The sequence below is a fragment of the Cotesia typhae genome, unplaced genomic scaffold (genome assembly GCF_013202065.1).
Source record: "Cotesia typhae breed Kobodo isofemale line unplaced genomic scaffold, CoteBio_Ctyphae contig_23, whole genome shotgun sequence".
Taxonomy (NCBI): domain Eukaryota; kingdom Metazoa; phylum Arthropoda; class Insecta; order Hymenoptera; family Braconidae; genus Cotesia; species Cotesia typhae.
Window position 1 is genome coordinate 2,927,416 of NW_027423729.1, and position 18,920 is coordinate 2,946,335.

The following is an 18,920-nucleotide window of genomic DNA, read 5'->3' on the forward strand; positions in this document are numbered from 1 at the left end:
TATTAAAAAAGTCTAGAATTTATTAAAGTAAATAGTAAATAATGTACCTGTAAATTTATCAACTTTTTTTTGAGAAAGAGAATGAAATTAAATATTCGCTTTTTTCAATCCTTTGATTTGAGAAAAAAAATCGAGGTTCCTTGAAATAAAAAGTTTTGAAATTTTACGGAAAAAATTCAAGCATTAGTTGGTTTTTCTGGTTCACCTGGTGAGAAAAAAAATTATTTATTGGAGAAATTAAACGAAGCAGGTATTGAAATTATTTTTTCATTTTATGTATAATTTGCATAAAGATGACATGTGACACAGTGGCTTGAAGATTTTACTCACAGAGACATCTAGTCAATTGTCATCACTACAGTGAAAAGACTTCTTTTACCCAGATTCTGATTGCATACATGGAGCAATTATTTAAAAATTTATAATACTGAATTTAGCCGTCAGCTGTTAATTAAAAAAATTTTTTTAATAAATTAATTACAATAAAATGTTGTAATTTAATTCTAAAAATTTCCACGTACAATTTTTTTTAATTTTCTCACGTGGAGTTTTTTTATTTAATTTTTTTCATAATAATTTCATTGACATAAAATTCTAAAAATATTTCTAAACATTTATTTTTAATCAAACTAATTTTTAAGAATTATTTTATTCTTTACATCATTAATTTTTTTATCATATTTTATTTTTTTGATCACATTCAAATTTCACCGCCTTAATTTCATCCAATCACATTACTCGACAGGCAGCGCTCCGGACTTCCTCAACACTGCTGACATTTCTACTATAATAACAAGAAAAAACTACGGAAATTCTGAATTTTATAAAATTAAGTTGGCAAAGTTAACTTTGCATGCTACCTGAAGAAATTCCGTCCTATCTTAAAATTGAGTGCTTGTCCCATGGTCGGTTTGTTGTATATTAGCACAAGTACGAGTGAGTACGAGTACGTGGACGATTGATCAGGAAGTAACGATCAAACATTTGTCCAGATAAATTAAATTCTTGATACGTTTATTCGATTATTGTTGTTGGAGTCCACAAGGATTCGATGAAATGACGGCCCACGACCAGATGCGAGCTATGCTCGACCAATTGATGGGTACAGGACGTAATGGTAACGTACATTTTATTATTATTGCTACTAAATATATACTAAACATGTATTTACGTTACATTGCATTGATTGTACACAGGGTTGTTATACATTTAACGTGGCGTCTTGGCCTATTTTAACAAAATTTATTTTGTTGTTCACATTATTTTATTTTTGACTCAAGTCTTAAAATATTGTTCAAACTAATAAATAACAGATTTGTGATAATTTCTTGAAATTATTTTTTTTATTAATCTAGAAAATTTTTTTCTGTTTTGTCTTTGTCATTCAATTTAATTGTTAAAAAAAATATGACATTAAAGTTAGCAGCCACTATAAAATTTTTAAATGTTATTTAACAAAAAAATTATTTTAAAAAAATTGGATTTTTAATTTTTTTAAATTTCTAAATGTCAATTTTTTTTGCCATAATTTATTTGTTAAAAAAAATGATTAAATATCTGCTAAATTTATTGTCATAAAAAAAATTGTTTGAAATGATATTTCTGGTATCAATAGTAATTATTTATTTATTTATTAAAAATTTTTTTTTACAGGTGAAAATAATAAATTTCAAGTAAAATACTCCGATCCAAAAGTCTGCAAGAGTTTTCTTCTGGCATGCTGTCCTCATGAAATTCTATCATCCACTGTGAGTATAAAAAATAAAATTAATTCTTCAATTAATTAACATTTAATAAATCCTACCAAGTATCCATTGATAATAAGGTTATTAAATTGACATAAAATAGTATACGTACATTATTATTACTATTATTATTATTATTATAATATCGATAATTAATCCTGTCAAGTTTATCTTGAGTTTTATTGTCATACTATTAATTTGATTGTACAATGCGGGCATAAATCTTACCGGGTGTTTTAAAATTGAACTGATAAACGGATTTAAAAAAAAAAAAAAATAATAATTATGAATTTATAATTTAAAAATAACAGCGACAACTAATTATGGTATCCCGGTGCAGTTCTTATTTCCAGAGTGTCTGGAAAAACCATTCCAATCAGAACCATTGTACAGAGTCATTGAGAAAATAATGTCCGGTCGTATGTTGTTGTACTTGCTCGAACACTTGCACGCGCGTTAATGTAAGTACTCAAATTCAAAAGGCTAAAGTTAACGACGTACGTATTAAAAAAACAAAATTTAAAATTAAAAAAAAAAAAAAAATCAAGTAAATATTAACATTTTAATTTGTCTTATATTTAATAACCGTTACATTGTGTGATATTCTGCACAATTATTATCTATAGTAGATATTAGTGATAATTAAAATAATAATAATTATAATTAAGGATGTTGGGAGGCAGATACACGGCCCCCCTCAATTCTCTTCTATTAAGTCTAGAAATCAACGCTAGATTAATGCTAACGCTATGGTAAGTAGCGTCAAACAATTGTATTGATTCTTGCGAAATATTAAATAATAATAATGATAATAATAATAATAATAATAATAATAATAATAATAATAATAATAATAATAATAATAATAATAATGAAAGTAAATTATTAAACAGTATGTCGCTTTCTAAAAAATAATAATAAATAAATGAATAAATAAAATTGAATAAAATCTAAAAAGTCGCCGACAATAATTACTCCGTGAGTATTATTGATTAAATAATAATATTTAATTATTGGAAGAATTCAGAAGCACATCAACACTTGCTGATTACTCTGTAAGTAATTTGATCTAAAAACTTTGAAAAATAATTAATGAGTTTTATTATTTTAAAAAGTAAATAAATATACCATGGATGCATGACAAACCGTGAGAATAATTAATTGATCTATTGATTGATTGGGATTATTCAGAGTTTATATTTAAAGAGAAGACATGGTTATTGAATTACAATATTTATTTGTATGGGAAATGTTAATAAGAACAAATTAGAGAAATATTCTAGATCAATGACATAACAAGGAAATGAGAGATAGGAGAATCGCAAGTTTAAGAGTAATTCATCAACTTCATGTACGTATTTACATATAAACGATTTCATATAAATATTTATATAACAAACGAAATTAATGGACATACCTTCGTATATCATCAATGATTATTAAGAAAAATAATAAATAAAAATGTTATTAAGTTATAACATGAACATTAAGGTGTATGTGCTGATTGTAGCATCGTTATCATCGCATTTGCGCGTCAGGAGAGGTGTTGCCACTCTGTAAGTTTAAACCACTACTAGAATATTCAATATTATATTCTCTACCTTTCATATTATGTATAGATATAATTAATATTTGTCGCGGAATCATTTATTGGTTGAAGAAAAAAAAAATATAAATACGCCAAGCCAATTTTTTTCATTTGGGCGAGTGCGTGAATGAATGATGACTTCGAGTAAACGTGTGAGTGTGAGTATAAAATTAAAAAAAAAAAAAAAAAAAAAAAAGTCTAGCGGGTGATAAAAAAAATTTTTTTTAGAATGAAATTTTTAAAAACAGAGAATGAATAATAATAAAAGAAAGGGCTTGAAAATTGTTTATTAATAAATTAGATTGTTGAGTTGATTTTAAAAATTAGCTAATGTCTTAATGCTTTGTCAATCGCAGCGCATGGACCTGGGAGAATGCCCCCAGATTCACGACTTAGCCCTGCGAGCTGACTATGAGGCTGCGCAGAAAAAGAAAGACCACTTTTATGATATTGATGTAAGTATTTAAAAAAAAATTTTTTTTTTTTTTTAATTATATTAATATAAATTTATTGAATAATTTTTTTTAGGCAATGGAACATCTGCAAAATTTTATTGCTGATTGTGACCGTCGAACCGAGCAAGCTAAACAACGTCTTGCTGAAACTCAAGAAGAGTTGAGCGCCGAAGTTGCCGCGAAAGCCAACAGCGTTCATGTATTGGCCGAAGAAATCGGTAAAAAATTGGCGAAAGCTGAGCAGCTGGGTGAAGAGGGCTTCGTCGAGGAATCCATGAAGCTGATGGGTGAGATTGATGAATTACGTAAGCGTAAGAATGAAGCTGAACAAGAGTATAGAAATAGCATGCCGGCATCGAGTTATCAGCAGCAAAAATTGCGTGTTTGCGAGGTGTGCAGCGCTTACTTAGGGATACACGACAACGATCGACGACTTGCTGACCACTTTGGTGGTAAACTTCATTTGGGATTCATCAAGATCCGTGAAAAGTTAGCGGAACTTGAAAAAACAGTTGAGGAAAGACGCAGAGAGAAACGCGAGTCGATGATGGACCGTGACCGACATCGCGATGATCGTGATCGCGATCATCGTGATTCGAGGAACGATCGTGGGCGTGGTGGACTTGGATATCGGGATCGCGAACGTGATCGTGACCGCGATCGTGATCGCCGTGACCGTGATCGCAGACGCTCGCGGTCACGAAGTCGCAGCCGTGGTAAAAGGTAATTTTTTATTTATTTAAATATATATATATATATATTTTTTTAACAATTTTACTGTAAAAAATTACTGCGGTGAAAATTATGATACTTAAGTTAACTGACAATTTTTTATTTTTATTACAAAGCAATTGCTTTAAAAAATTTCCACTATTAATTTTTTTTTTCAACTTTTACTTGTGGAATTTTTTTAATCTATATTATTAAGAGAATAAGCACATTTAAGAGAGTGCAATTTAACAAAAGTCATTATTTAATAAAGCAAAATTTTAAAAAAATTTCCAACTTCAGTGTCTTATAAAAATTTGTAATTTTAAATTTATTTATAAATATACTGGACTGTAAAATTTATAGCAAGAAAATTTTCACCCCAATAATTTTTTACAGCCTATTATTTTATATAATTAAACTCATCGATTTTTTTTTTATTTCAGGTCTCGACGATCCCGCAGCGACAGTCGGGGTCGTAGATCCCGTTCACGACGTAGTGGATCCAACGATCGTAAACGATAAACCCGCGTATTTCTTGAACGGAGTAATTTAATATTTTATTAATTATAATAATAATACTAATAAACTTTACTAGGACATCACACGACAGTGACACGACTGGAATAAAAACTTGGTAGTACAGATTATATTAAACTAAACTTTTTGTATAAAACTTGGTCATAGGTCCTCGGATAATAAATTTTAAAATACACAGCATGTTCAAGATTGTCCATTATGAGGACAACAAACGTAATTTCACGCGTATAAAATTTTAATTATTGTAATTTCAGTTTTTAATTAATATTTAATAATAATCAATCGGTTATCGGTTAAATTAATTACTATTAATATAAATAATACCTTTAATATAGTACGAGGTTAATTAAGACGTGCCTGGATGATGTCATTTTTTTTTTTTTTAAATATATTTTTCGTATTTAAAAAAAATAAATTAAATTAATATGCAGTACGGTTATTGTTTCATATGGATTTTTCAAGAATATAGTAAACACACAACACGGACTTGTGCGGCTATTTACGTGAGTACGTAGGCAAATAAAATTTAAGAAAATAAGAATAATCAATTATTATCTAATTAACATTTGTAAAAAAGATTTAAAAACAAAATAATAAAGACAAAAAAATTGATTTATTAATTTAAAATTAAGAAATAATTTTAAATTCCGATAAAGTAATGAGTAATAATAAACTCACAGTTGATTTATCCATTACATGTAAATAATGTAGTTTCTTAACTAGATTTTATTTTAATTATTGCGTAAACGGTTTTTTTGTTTCTTTAAATTTTTTTTTTATAAATTATTTCTATTATATTACTATTTTCATTATTGATATTATTATTATTGTTTTTAATCCTACATATGTCTGTTACTATGTAATCCTTATTATCTTTACCAATAAAATAAAAAATAAATAAAAAGCATTCCACTATTGGAAGATTAATTAGTTAAATTTTGTTTTATATTTATTTATTTATTATTTTTTATCAAATAAATATTTTATAAAATATTATTAGCCATAATTATTAATCATTAATAATCACTTGTCATACGTTCATCATTAATTGTCGTTGAATTTGATTGTGCTTAGACCAGCAATGTTGTATATAAGACCAGATCATTTTTAGTGATACTTTATTGCCGCTGCGTTGTTTGCTCCTTATATTCAGATATATGCCCAGTAAAACTAACAAACCAGACCACAAATATTGCATTGTAAATGGTTTGTAGAAGAAAATAAAGCTCAATGTTATGGTAACTGCTTTACGGCAAGTTGTAACAGTCGCTGCTACGAATGCGCCGCTAGTTTGGACCAGTGTCAAGACCATTTGGATACCAAGATATCCGGAGATTGAGAACAGAAAAGCGTACCCATAAGTCTCAATTGGATACTATAAAAAAAAATATAACACACATGATTTTAAAAGTTTTCATTTAAAATTAAAAAAAAAAAAAAAAATTATAATTACATCGGCACAAAATGTAACGCCTTTTGTAAGTTGTCCAGTTGTAAATAATATTATAAATAAATATAAAAACCCAATACTGTATGAATAGAGAACAATTTCAGTGTTTGTTGCTTTGTATTGTCGCATTGCTTTTTCTTGAACGTTTCCTATTATCGCATCGCACAAAAGAGCTGAACTTATCATCATCACGCCGATAATACTGAATCGCGGGGATATCATACTGTCTGCTAGAGTAAATAATACTAGACCAGCACACAAAAACCCAGCGGCTACAAAATCTAAGAGTCCGTATTTTTTTTCTTGAATTAATATGCCTCCTATTAGCACTGGAATTAATTTACAGCTTTTGAATATGACCTGGAGTAAATAATAACAAGATTAATATTTAATTTTAATATTTATTGAATTATTTAAATATTAGGAAAATTTTTTTTTACTTGAGTTGGATAGTTTAAATAGCCAAGAGATGAATTTGAAAATCCCATTGTACCTAGTGTTAAAAAAGCTAGAATTACGTAAGTTGACAATGGAATCCGGCGTGTTACTCCTCGTAATTTAGACTCTAAAATTCCAAATACTGTGTAATAAGCGAATTGTATTAATGTCAAATACCAGCCATACTCCCGGAATCCTTCTAAACTAAATATTAATTCCTGAAATAATAAATATATATTTAGAGTTAGATCTACAAATAATGACACTTAAATAGCGGACATTTGTCAACTATTTGGTTTTTCTTGAAAAATAAAATAGGTCTAGAAAATTATTTTTAAAAAGTTGCATTTATAATTTTTTAGAGTTACTAAACATTGAATTTTTTGAATAAAATTTTTTTTTAATTCTAAAAAATTTCAGTATCATTAAAAATGTTAGTTATTGCTAAAAAAATTTTATCATCCTGTTTTTTTTTTTTTTTTTTTGTCATTTTGTTGTCCTAGTTAGATAAACTGAATGACTGAAATTTTTATAATTATTTAATAAAAATAACATTGAAGTTAGCAGTCACAAATATTTTTTAATTTGTTTTAACAAATAAAAATTTGTTTAAAATTTCCACCAGTCAATTTTTTTTTCTAATTCTTTTTGATAATACTAAAGTTAGCGGTCAATTTTAAAAATTTTTTTAACAAAATATTTACAATAAAAAAATGCTTCTAAAAATTTTAACTTGTAATTTTTATTAATTTTCACATGTGAAACTTTTTAATAATTTAATTGCTATAAAATTTCAAAAAAATTTTTAATATCTGTCAACTTCAGTGTTATAAATTAATCTTGATTAAAAATGATTATTATTACCTGAAGATATCCATAAATAATATAAAAAAAGAAGACACCTATTGAACACCATACAAATCTTGTTTTCTCACTAGCCTTTGTCAAGTCAAAGCAAAGCAATTTTACGGCACCTTCTCTGTCATCATCAGGATGCAATTTATTATAATCCATCCCCATTTTGATTATCAATTACTAAAACTTAAATTTTTGATTCTTCTCTTCAACCGTTCATGTCACCAATACTGATCATTTTTGTTGCAAATTCCTATAATTTAAAATAAATAGTTTAAATTACACGTCAAAATAGTTCTGTACAAATTCGTCATAATATTGATCGTCTGTTACATAATTAATATCCATATATTAAACTGATAAACAATCAACATAACTTATTTTTAATTTAACACTAAATCTAATTAATTAAATAAATAAATAATTACTTAAATAGTTACTGTCAAATAATTTATTGCTAGATCAAGATATCATTCTGGAGTACGTGGTTTCTCTACGTCAATAACCTAGATGTCGCCGTTATTTACCGGATATGTTTGTGTTTATTTTTTTATTATGCATTCAAACAATATTTTGTGGTAAATAAATAATTTTTTTACACTGATTAACAATAGGAGTAAATTGATTAGCAAATGGTTTTTTTTTTTTTTTTTTTTTTTTTTTTTTTTTTAATCACAATAATAAGTCAACTGACAAATAATTTACTAATCACACAACTGCGGCCGGAGTAAAAGTAAATAAACAATTTAAAGAGCGCTAGTGATTAATTTTAAATACAATTATTTATTCAATTGGTGAATTATCTATGTTTATTTAAAATATCCGGTATAAAGAGTTATATATAAGTATGTAAATATATTAATGTGTGTATTATGATCTTATATATTCTATAAGATATATAGTATAGCAATAAACAAAACGCCTACGTGTCAAAAATTGTTTAACAATTATTATAAGTGTAAATATTGTAAATAATTTTTTAAATTAATTATTGTTTGAAATTTTTTTATTTTTTAAAAAGAAATTTATAAAAGTGGTATTTCAATTAAATCTTTTTAAGTTTCTAACCTCAGTATTGTCATTTAAAAATTTTAGTTCTAAATAACGAAACAAATTCATTTGATCCACAGAAAAATATTGATCATAATTAACCAGTGTAATTACCTACTGTGATTTATTTAAGATAATTAGTATTGTAAATAAATAATGATTTTACGAAGGAGAAATGTCAATTTAAAAACTGTCAAAGAGCTGGATGCTTTTCCTAAAATACCGGACACCTATAAAAATAAGTCTGCTGTAGGCGGAACTTGTAAGTTTATTTATTTACTAATTTATGGTTAAATTAAAATCAAAATCAACAATATATTGATAATTAATTGTATTTTTTAATATGAAAAATTATAAATGAGATTTTTATAAATAATTTTTTATGTCTAGTTTATTTTTAAAGAAAAATAAAAAAATTGTCAAGTGTCTGTTAACTTCAACCTCATTTTTTAATTGCAGTTTCATTTGTAACTTTTGTTATAATAAGCTGGCTGGTGATATCTGAGACCCGTTATTTCTTAAACGCTCGGCTGCATTTTAAATTTGAACCTGACATAGACGTCGACGATAAGCTGAAGATAAATATTGACATGACAGTAGCGATGCCTTGCAGCTTAATTGGAGCGGATATATTAGATTCGACGAATCAAAATTTACTCGGATTTGAACCGCTCAATGAAGAAGAAACCTGGTGGGAGTTATCACCGGATCAAAGGTCCCATTTTGATGCCTTGAAACATATGAATTCGTACCTGAGAGAAGAGTATCATGCAATACATGAATTACTCTGGAGATCTAATCAAGTTGCGTTTATGGGTGAAATGCCCAAAAGGTACTTTTTGATTAAATATTTTATCAGTCAGGATAATTGTATTTTTTTTCATAAAGAAGAAATATGAAAAATAAAAATTTTATAATCATCGATTTACCTATTTTAATTTTAGAACAGTTATACCAGATCACCGTCCAGACGCTTGCCGACTCTACGGCAATATAAATCTAAATAAAGTTGCCGGTAATTTCCATATAACTGCTGGGAAATCATTATCTCTTCCACGGGGTCATATACATATTTTTGCATTTATGACCAGTCGTGATTACAATTTCACTCACCGTATAAATAAATTTTCATTCGGCGAAGAAAGTCCTGGAATTGTTCAGCCGCTGGATGGTGATGAGAAAATAGCTTCTGACAGTAAGATATTTTTCTAATTATACACTTTTATTATTATTTTTAAAATGTTAAAAAAAATAATAATAATAATGATAATTTATGATTATTTTAATTAGTGTCATTTAATTTTTGATATTAAAAAAAAATCACCAATTTCTAATTGAAATTTTGCTCTCTTCTGATAAATTATAATAAAAAAAAAAAAAAAATTTTTTTTATAAAATATTTAAACAAAATTAAGATTAATATTACAATTTTGCTTATTAAATATTTAATGATAATTCATGTCAAATTAAAAATTAACTGGATATTAAATATGAAAGATTGAGTAACTTCCAATCTAATAAATTTTTAATTATTATCTATCAATTTTTAATTATCTATTATCAATAATTGATTTTTTTAATTATTCAACAGATATGATGCTGTATCAATACTTTATTGAAGTTGTGCCAACAGACATTTATACACTAATGAAGACAACAAAAACTTATCAGTACAGTGTTAAAGATTATTCAAGACCAATAAATCATGCCCAAGGATCGCACGGGGTGCCAGGAATATTTTTTAAATACGACACAAGTGCTCTTAGAGTTAAAGTAACACAGAACCGTGATTCATTGATACAATTTTTAGTTAAACTATGTGCAACTGTCGGTGGAATTTATGTTACGAGTGGTTTAATTAATAGTGCTATACAAGCGTGTTGGTATATTGTGTCGTGTAAATTCTTTCGTAAAGAAGTTGAAGAAGATCGTAGAACCTCTAACGATAAAGCAATGACAAATAAGAAATTGACTATTACTCCATTAAATTTAATAAATGTCGCGACGCCTGATACTATCGACGTCACTCTGAACCCACAATAAATTTTTTCAAACAAAATCAAATAACTGTATTTATTGTGTTAATTAATTATTATTTTACTGTTACTGATTATTTTTATAATTATTTTATACATTTAATACGTTTAATTAAAGGCAACAGTGATAGCTGTACATATATAGGTCTGGTTAAAAAATAAGACAGCACATGGTTTTAAGCATTAAATTTATAATTACATTCAAAGTCTAGATGAATAAACTTAAGCATTTTATTTTTATTTATTTTTTACACGTAATAAGTACCTTATAATTTACTTTAATTAATATTTAAAATATTTAAAACAAACTGCTTACAATTAATTAGCTACATTACGATACGGTGCAATAATATATAAAATCAGAGCTTATTTTATTTTATATTTTATGGATTTAGAATTAATAATTAGATAATTAATTATTAAACTATTGAAACACAAGTACAAAATAAATTAGCGTCTAAAAAAAAAATTTTTTTTTTTTCAAAATATACTTAAAAAATTGCACCGTCTTATTTTTTTAATCTACCAATTAGATTATAATAATTGCGTAAACAACGATTCTGTACAACGCCTTCTAAAACTTCATTCTAGTAATAACTACAATAATTAATTGATTAAAAAAAAACAATTAATCATTACTTATTACATTCACATACACACGAGACATTTAAACACTCATTTTACATTTTATTTTTACAGATCTTAGGTAGTGGTGCGAAAGCTATTTCAATTGATTTTATAATAATAATAATTATAATTAATAAAAATGGATTTGTCTATTTAATAGACATAATTAAGAATTTCTGTTGATTTAAAATTTTTCTCAATAAAATTTTTATAAATATTTTTTATGGACAAATGGTAACAAAAAAAAAATAATTGATTTGTTTTGTATCGCGTTTTTTTTTTTAAAGATAAATTTTTTATCTAATAAAAAAAAAGTAATACAAAATATTGGAAGCAATTATTTTCAATTTATAACCGCTGGACATTTATTAAAGTGCTTGTGCGGGTGGTTAAAAAAACAATAAAAAAAAATATGACCCGCATGATGGCACTTTTTTTTTTTTTTTAGTAAAACCGATTTGATTTCACATTAACATTTTTTTTTCATGATTTTCTTAAGCATACAAAAATAAATTATAATAATAATAATGATAATGTATCTCTTGACTTACTCATGTACAACGAATACTATGTTATACAGGTAATATTTATAATATATATATATATATATATATATATATATATATATATATATATATATATATATATATATATATATATATATATATATATATATATATATATGTATTTATATAAATATATTTTAAAGTATATATATCTTCTTAAAATAATATTCTTACGTGAATTAAAAAAAAAAAAAAATGCTTTCTTTAATTATATATTCTCTAACACATAATGGCACGCCTAGGAGAGACCTTATAGAGATTTTACACGTTAAATATTTAAAAATACTACAATGAAATTTTTTATTTAAAATATTTAAATTCAAATAAAAATTTAATCTTTGAATTTAAAAAAAAGCCATAAAAAATAATAATTTACACGTACAATAATAATAATAAAAAAAAAAAAAAGAAAAATATTTAAAATAAATAGAAATATAAAACCCTAGATTACAAATAAAATTCCGGCATAGTATTTATCAGTTAATAAATTATACCTTTAAAAGGCACGTCGATAAAAAATTTATTGGAAGCTTATCTATCGCCAACATTCCATAGTAAAAAATAATAAAATCAATAGCTTCAATTAATTAATTAACTGAAGAAATAATAGTAATCTATAGTTTTGTACATTTCAATAAAGATATTTTAATGAATATATAGATATATATCGTATTTGCAACGACCTTGATTGTCATCGTCGCAAATTGAGGCACGCTGATTTCGTCACTTCCATATTATAACGGAAGATAAAGGTGAAAGGCAAGGAAGTTTTATTTCTTCATTTTCTTTTTCTTTTGTTTCTTTCAAAAAGAAACTTTTTTTTTTTGTCTTGTTCTTACTATTATCGTTATTATTATTATTATTATTATTATTATTATTATTATATATATGATGATAAAGGCTCCTTCTTTTCATTTTTAATATCGATGGGCTGTCAACGACGTAAGTAATGCTGTTAGTGGCACTCCCCTAGGCAATTTTCGTTCTTATATTCACCATGAAGTTTGCTTGGTGTGTATACGCTTTGGCTGCAGCGAATTATCTACACAAATAATATATATATTTAAATATGTACTTATATTCGTATGTATACTTAAGAAGATATACATGTATGTGTATATAATTAAGCGCCATTTTGAATAATTGAATATTAATATATTAACAAAATGTTACTTGCATCTAGAGATGCTTTAGCGATGATAAGTACGACGTTTATCATGTTTATATTGCTTACCTATGTAGTATGGAGCGATTAATTAATTAAATATTCGTTGAAATGTATGACAAGAAGACTAGGAATACTGAGAGTGCCGCAAGCGATTGCGTCGATGCTGCATTCTTAGATTCTGAGGCTGTATAATAAAATTTTACTTTTATTTTTGTATTAAATACTCTGTTAATTATTTTATAAGTGTATTTATTCAACGGTTTCCGATATTATCGGTAATTACTGAGTACTTACGATTTTGCGGCGAAGCCATGATGTATTCTAGGTCGAAGGACTGAGTGTCGGAGCTGGACGACCATCCCAACTCATTCTTAGCCAGCAGTTTCGTCTCGTACGTCACGCCCGCCTGAAGACCTTCCAGAGCATGATCGACCATAAATTCATCTCCTTCTCCGTCTTTCACGTTAGGACTCACTGACTTCCAGTCTGCATCGCCTTTGCGACGATACTCCAGCTAAGAAGAAAACACATTAAATGAGAAAAAATATTCTGTCATTAATCACTCTTGTTTTAAATGCGTATGTGCACCATTTAAATACTTCTCACGCCTGACTTTTTTTATTCTATATGATTTTAATATTCTTTGTCGATTATTTTATATTTTACACATATTTTTGTTGTCTAACAAGACCATTTTTAGGATAAAGTTTATGTGAGACACTGTTAATCGTTAAAAAAACATTATTCGAAAGTTATAAGTAAAAATAACATTTTTTTTAAAGAAAATTTCTGGTAATTCGTTCTAGTTACACAAAGAAAATTTTTAGTTTACAGTTGGTGTATGTTAAAAATATGCCACTGTTCTTTTGATCATGCGGGACATACCGTATTTCTATATCCGGTAAGATTTCATCAATTTCATTGTATGAAAATTAATTATTATTTCAATAATAATATTTGATAAAAAAAAAATTCTTAATAAATAAATTTACAATATTAAAACCAGAAAATATTAAAAAAAATTTTTTTTTTTTTTTTTTAAGGAAAAAATTAATAATAAAAAAAATTTTTTTAATTTTTACACGGAAAAAGCAAGATGACACTGGATATCATCCCAGATTATACTCAGTGATATCTGGATTATACTCATTATAATCCAGATTATACTAGCTACTATCTGAAATTTTTTTTCACTCAGTATAATCTAGGATGATATCCAGTGTAATCTTGTTCTTATTGTGTATTTATAAATTCTACAAAATTTTGCGCGTGTAATTTTTTTAATGATAATTTATTAGTTAAAAAAATTATCAGAAGTCAAATAATTTATCTCATAAATTTCTATAATAAAATATTTAAAAATTGCACTCAGTTTTTAAAATTTTTATAATTTTACTTTGAAAAAAAAAAAAAAAAAAAGTCAAACTGTGCAAGCTGCTAATTTTCAACAGTAACTCTATTTTATTATACCATTTCTCAGAATACAATAAAACTAATAAAGGACGTGCAAGCCTTTTAAATTTCTTTATAACAGTAGTATACATTTAATAGGTTACAAATTTGCTTACTTTGTACTCCTTGATGGGTGAGTAGCTCTTAACCTTCCATTTGAAGACAATTGTTTTTTCGTCGTCCAAACGGTCCATTCCTACCCACTTGGGCTTAGCCGGAGTACCAGTAAGAATAATTTCCTTGCTGGCTTCACCCATCGTATTTGAAGCAGTACAAACGTAGGAACCGAAATCATTATTGTCAGTCTGTTCAATTATCAGTACGCGTGAATTCTTGTCTTCAGAATGAAGTTTCTTGTCCTTTCTGCCGGTCACCGGCTTGCCATTTTTCGACCAAGTCACCTTCGCGCGAGGGTGGGCGTGAATTTTACACTTCAACTCAGAAATCTGTCCTATTCCTGTATGAACGATGTCATGCTCTGTTTCTATTACTGGTTTGACTATAAAAATATAAAATATAAATTAATACATACATACTTTTGGTTGAATTAATGGAATCATAATATAATATCCGCGTTCATTTAAAGAGAAAAAAAATTTAATTTTCTCAAAAAATTACGATAGATTTTTATTTAAAAAATAGAAAATTTTTATTGACAAAATTTAAAAACATTTCAGACAAAATTGGTTGAAAATTTATTTTAATTTAAAGAAGAAATTTAATATTTATAATATTAAACATTTTAAGGAACTATATAAGAAAAAATATGTCCTAAAAAATCAGAATTGATTATTTAAACACATTAATTATTAATCAGTTCCATTTTTTTCCCAATTAGTTAATTATCATCATTATAATCAATAGAATAATAATTTTTTTTAGTTTTTAAAACCACTCTAAATTTTTTTATGTCCGTGTATTATGTCTGCGGGTATTTTATTACGCAGTTTTGGTCTGGTTAAATAAAAAAATAAAAAAATAAAGTTGAGTAAACAATTATCGAGAGTAAAAATCCTTACACTTGACAACTACGTCAATTGATTCGTAAGGGGGACGGTCTTCCGGTACATCAGCAAGACATTGATAAAGACCTCCATGATGTCTATTGGCTTTAATTATTGTAACATATTTGCCATTTTTGTTTATTTCTTCACCATTATGCAACGATAATCCCTGGAATTAAAATTTAAATTAAAAATCTAAAATAGAAACTGCTCTGACGGTTGTCTATAAATTATTCAACAGGATAGAGAGAAGAAAAAATGAGACCGCTGTATATAATATACATGAATATAATTAACTTTGGTGGAACAAATTGATAAAAAATTGTTTTTACACTCAAATAATAAAAAAGTAATTCACGATATGGTTAGTGAGTACAAATATAAAAAAAAAAATATAATAACATTTTTTTATGTAAATTCAGCTTCAATTTCACAGTTTAATAATTTTAAATTATTAAAAACAATTTTATTTTTATTTATAAATATTTTTGTTGAATTTTTTTTTTAAATAATTAGCCTGCATACCTTGTGCGACCAAACAATCTTGTGTGATCCCTTAATTTCACAACCAAAAGTAACACTCTCATTTTCATTGACCTCGACTCGCTTCCCAGGAACAACGCGGATCCGCTTGTCATCATCCTTTGGTCTGTCGACAACATGGACCTTATGTGTGACCTCCACCGGCTGGTCTACACCTAAGAGGGAGCACGTGTAAGAATCTGAGGAGTCGTTCTTCGTCACATTATAAATAATTAAACTGTGATTCGCAGTCGTGACTATCTTCGAGGTGATATCTTTAGTCATATCGGAGTCGCCGAAGAACAAACTGACGTTGCCTTTTTTCCATTCAACCGTATAGTCATCTATTAAATAAAAAAATTTACTGTCAATAAATAAATAAATAAATAAATAATCATTATCACATTATACTTTTTAATTATTAACAGAAAATAAAGCTAGAGTGTCTTTTTAAAAATCTAGTCTAAAAAAATCTTAAAAGAATCTCGGAGCGTTAAATTTCTTCTTTACAAAATTGACGGCCGCTCAAAATAATAAAACCGCCCTCATAGAATTTTACCTGACTCGGCATAACCGTAGCTAGTATTATTTTCTTTTTAATTCTAAAAAGTCGAGAACATACAAAGGAATAAAAAATATATATATTGTAGATTTTTTTTTATACATACCTCCGTTAACAATGTAACATGGCAATTCGACGTTGCTACCCGGTCTAACTTCGATCATTTGGGGTTTGGTCTTTATTTCTGGGGGTTCTGCGAGTGCCTCATTGTTATCATTAGCAGCGTCTCCCTCTGATTCTTCTTCATAATCGGTCTCGTCACCCAAGTAACCTTCTTCTTCATTATTTTCTGCGTCTGGCTGCTGGTCAGGTCTTCCATAAGCTGGAAAAATTAAAATTATGATTTTTGTTTTAAAAATTGAAAAAATTAGTTGAAAAAAAAATTTTATTTCAAGAAGAAATTAAAAATTTATAATTTTAATAATTCTGATGAATTATAAGAAAAAAATTTATCCTAAAAATTTATTAGAATTATTTTTGTTTTAAGTAAAAATTTTTTATTGATAAAATTTGAGAAATTTAAGATAAAATTGATTGGAAAAAACTTTTGATGTGAAAAAGAAATTTAATATTTGTAATTTTAAAAATTTTGGGGAATTAGAAGAAAAAATATGTCCAAAAATTGTTGATCAGTTCCATTCTTTTTCTAATTGGTTCATACTTCAATATAATGATGATTTCTTAATCAATAAAACAGCCAAAAAGCTATTTAAATAAAATTAATGCTAGATAATTAATAAAAATGAAAAAAAAATCTGTTTACAATACAATAGAGAAATTTATAAACCACTAAAGAAATGTGAATAAAAACCGACAATTATTGTTAATGCCATATGTCAATACATCAATTTATCCTAGTTTCAGATATCACGAGCCCTTAGTCCACTTAATCCAAAGGGTGAGGCAGTGATGATAAAATACTAAAGACATGCAGAGCACGCGTGACGATAGCCCGTTAACAGCCGCATCATCAAGCTTCAAGACATGACATACTTATACATCTCCAAAGTAGATCTCACATGTATATATATATATATATATATATATATATATATATATATATATATATATATTTTTAAAAGAACACAGATCTAAGTGGATAACCACGCCTTCGTTAGAAATAAATAGGTCGAGTAAATACTCGTCATTTAAGGATAGTAATAGTAATAATGACAATGAGTGTCGTATGTGGTGAATAAGTGTGTCTTAGTCTGCAGACATCGCCCGGTTACATTACGATCAATTCAATCAAGCTTCATATAATATCACCATAATTTTATCCCAATAGAGCATGGATTGTTATAGATATCTCCGTCTCCCACGACCTTTGATTTTCTTAGCGGGAAGTTAAAAAAATTTTTTTTTAATTGAATTAGACGAAAAAATATTTACTGTGTAGATAAAAAAAATGTCTACATATCTTTAAGTTAAAAAAAAAAACTAATCCTGGTAATGTACCCGAGTGTCTTATTTTTCCTTTTACTTCGCTTTATTTAATATTTATCAGGTAATAAAAAAAAGGAAGAAATGAGAAAAAAAAAAAAGAAGAAATGAGTAACGCGATTAAGTGATGAACTGAGGAAGAATCGGGGTTAATAGCAGGGTATCACCACCCTCTGGCCAGGAACTATTTTTCCTTTTACTCAACTTACTGGTAGACTAGGACATGTAGTGCATGTGCATGAGTATGCCATAAATGTGGAGGAGTCTAACAACGAGCTGGGCTACTACACACGAACATGCTAGTATATCTTTTCGTACAAGATTACAGGCGCCAGGATGCCCCATTGCGTAGCGACCCCGTCTGACGCGTTTCCATACACCCAACCCTCCTACGCAGTATCACGCCTTTTATTATTATTTTCTCTACATATAAATCTATCCTGATTCTGTCACAGCAGACTAGACAAGCGGCTGGAGCCTTTATATATATATTTCTGTGTGCTAACTTTGCGAATCTAAATTATAAGTAGAATTATAGAGATAAATATTTAAAGCAATTGCTGGAGGGTGTTTATTTGTTTGACGATTGCGTGGACGTTAAATTACTTGGATATGTTAAATATAAAATGTCGGCTGAATGATCCTTTGGATGAAATAGTGAGCTCTATTGTGCATAAAAAGCTCAAGGCTCAAATTGAATGATTGAGTTAA

General features: G+C 27.1%; 4 protein-coding genes and 1 long non-coding RNA gene across 8 annotated transcripts in view; 2 read left to right on the plus strand and 3 right to left on the minus strand.

Annotated features, from left to right (window-relative positions):
- Positions 1-507: 507 nt before the first annotated feature.
- Positions 508-961, minus strand: LOC141525006 (uncharacterized). Its single transcript, XR_012478782.1, has 2 exons — positions 861-961; positions 508-784 (listed from the first exon to the last, which is right to left on the minus strand). It is a non-coding gene; the product is annotated as an uncharacterized LOC141525006 (long non-coding RNA).
- LOC141525005 (putative RNA-binding protein Alsin2) lies at positions 912-5,943 on the plus strand. 2 transcript variants are annotated; one of them, XM_074239246.1, is made up of 5 exons: positions 912-1,117; positions 1,654-1,748; positions 3,690-3,788; positions 3,862-4,511; positions 4,943-5,943. In XM_074239246.1, exons 1-5 carry the CDS (start codon positions 1,057-1,059, stop codon positions 5,019-5,021), a joined length of 984 nt encoding a protein of 327 aa, XP_074095347.1. In that variant the 5' UTR covers positions 912-1,056; the 3' UTR covers positions 5,022-5,943. The 2 variants fall into 2 exon arrangements, with proteins under 2 accessions (XP_074095347.1, XP_074095348.1); XM_074239247.1 differs by lacking the exons at positions 912-1,117; positions 1,654-1,748 and adding an exon at positions 3,032-3,301.
- Positions 5,944-5,967: 24 nt separating this feature from the next.
- Positions 5,968-8,422, minus strand: LOC141525004 (adenosine 3'-phospho 5'-phosphosulfate transporter 2-like). Of its 3 annotated transcripts, none has more exons than XM_074239245.1 (5): positions 8,220-8,422; positions 7,789-8,032; positions 6,927-7,142; positions 6,490-6,846; positions 5,968-6,411 (listed from the first exon to the last, which is right to left on the minus strand). In XM_074239245.1, the coding sequence occupies exons 2-5, from the start codon at positions 7,942-7,944 to the stop codon at positions 6,067-6,069; spliced, it is 1,074 nt and encodes a 357-aa protein (XP_074095346.1). In that variant the 5' UTR covers positions 7,945-8,032; positions 8,220-8,422; the 3' UTR covers positions 5,968-6,066. The 3 variants fall into 3 exon arrangements, with proteins under 3 accessions (XP_074095346.1, XP_074095344.1, XP_074095345.1); XM_074239243.1 differs by having other exon boundaries at positions 8,208-8,422; XM_074239244.1 differs by having other exon boundaries at positions 8,113-8,422.
- A 74-nt stretch (positions 8,423-8,496) lies between these two features.
- LOC141525003 (endoplasmic reticulum-Golgi intermediate compartment protein 2) lies at positions 8,497-11,334 on the plus strand. Its single transcript, XM_074239242.1, has 5 exons — positions 8,497-8,624; positions 8,910-9,091; positions 9,289-9,661; positions 9,774-10,024; positions 10,421-11,334. The coding sequence occupies exons 2-5, from the start codon at positions 8,986-8,988 to the stop codon at positions 10,870-10,872; spliced, it is 1,182 nt and encodes a 393-aa protein (XP_074095343.1). The 5' UTR covers positions 8,497-8,624; positions 8,910-8,985; the 3' UTR covers positions 10,873-11,334.
- An 837-nt stretch (positions 11,335-12,171) lies between these two features.
- Positions 12,172-18,920, minus strand: part of LOC141524764 (opioid-binding protein/cell adhesion molecule) — a 49,346-nt gene continuing 42,597 nt past the window's right edge. The window contains exons 2-8 of the mRNA XM_074238825.1: positions 16,873-17,088; positions 16,208-16,548; positions 15,698-15,851; positions 14,795-15,177; positions 13,521-13,740; positions 13,293-13,410; positions 12,172-13,100 (exon numbers count right to left, since the gene is read on the minus strand). Coding sequence (XP_074094926.1) covers positions 13,319-13,410; positions 13,521-13,740; positions 14,795-15,177; positions 15,698-15,851; positions 16,208-16,548; positions 16,873-17,088 — 1,406 coding nt within the window. The 3' untranslated portion in view covers positions 12,172-13,100; positions 13,293-13,318. The remainder of the gene's footprint in view (positions 13,101-13,292; positions 13,411-13,520; positions 13,741-14,794; positions 15,178-15,697; positions 15,852-16,207; positions 16,549-16,872; positions 17,089-18,920) is intronic.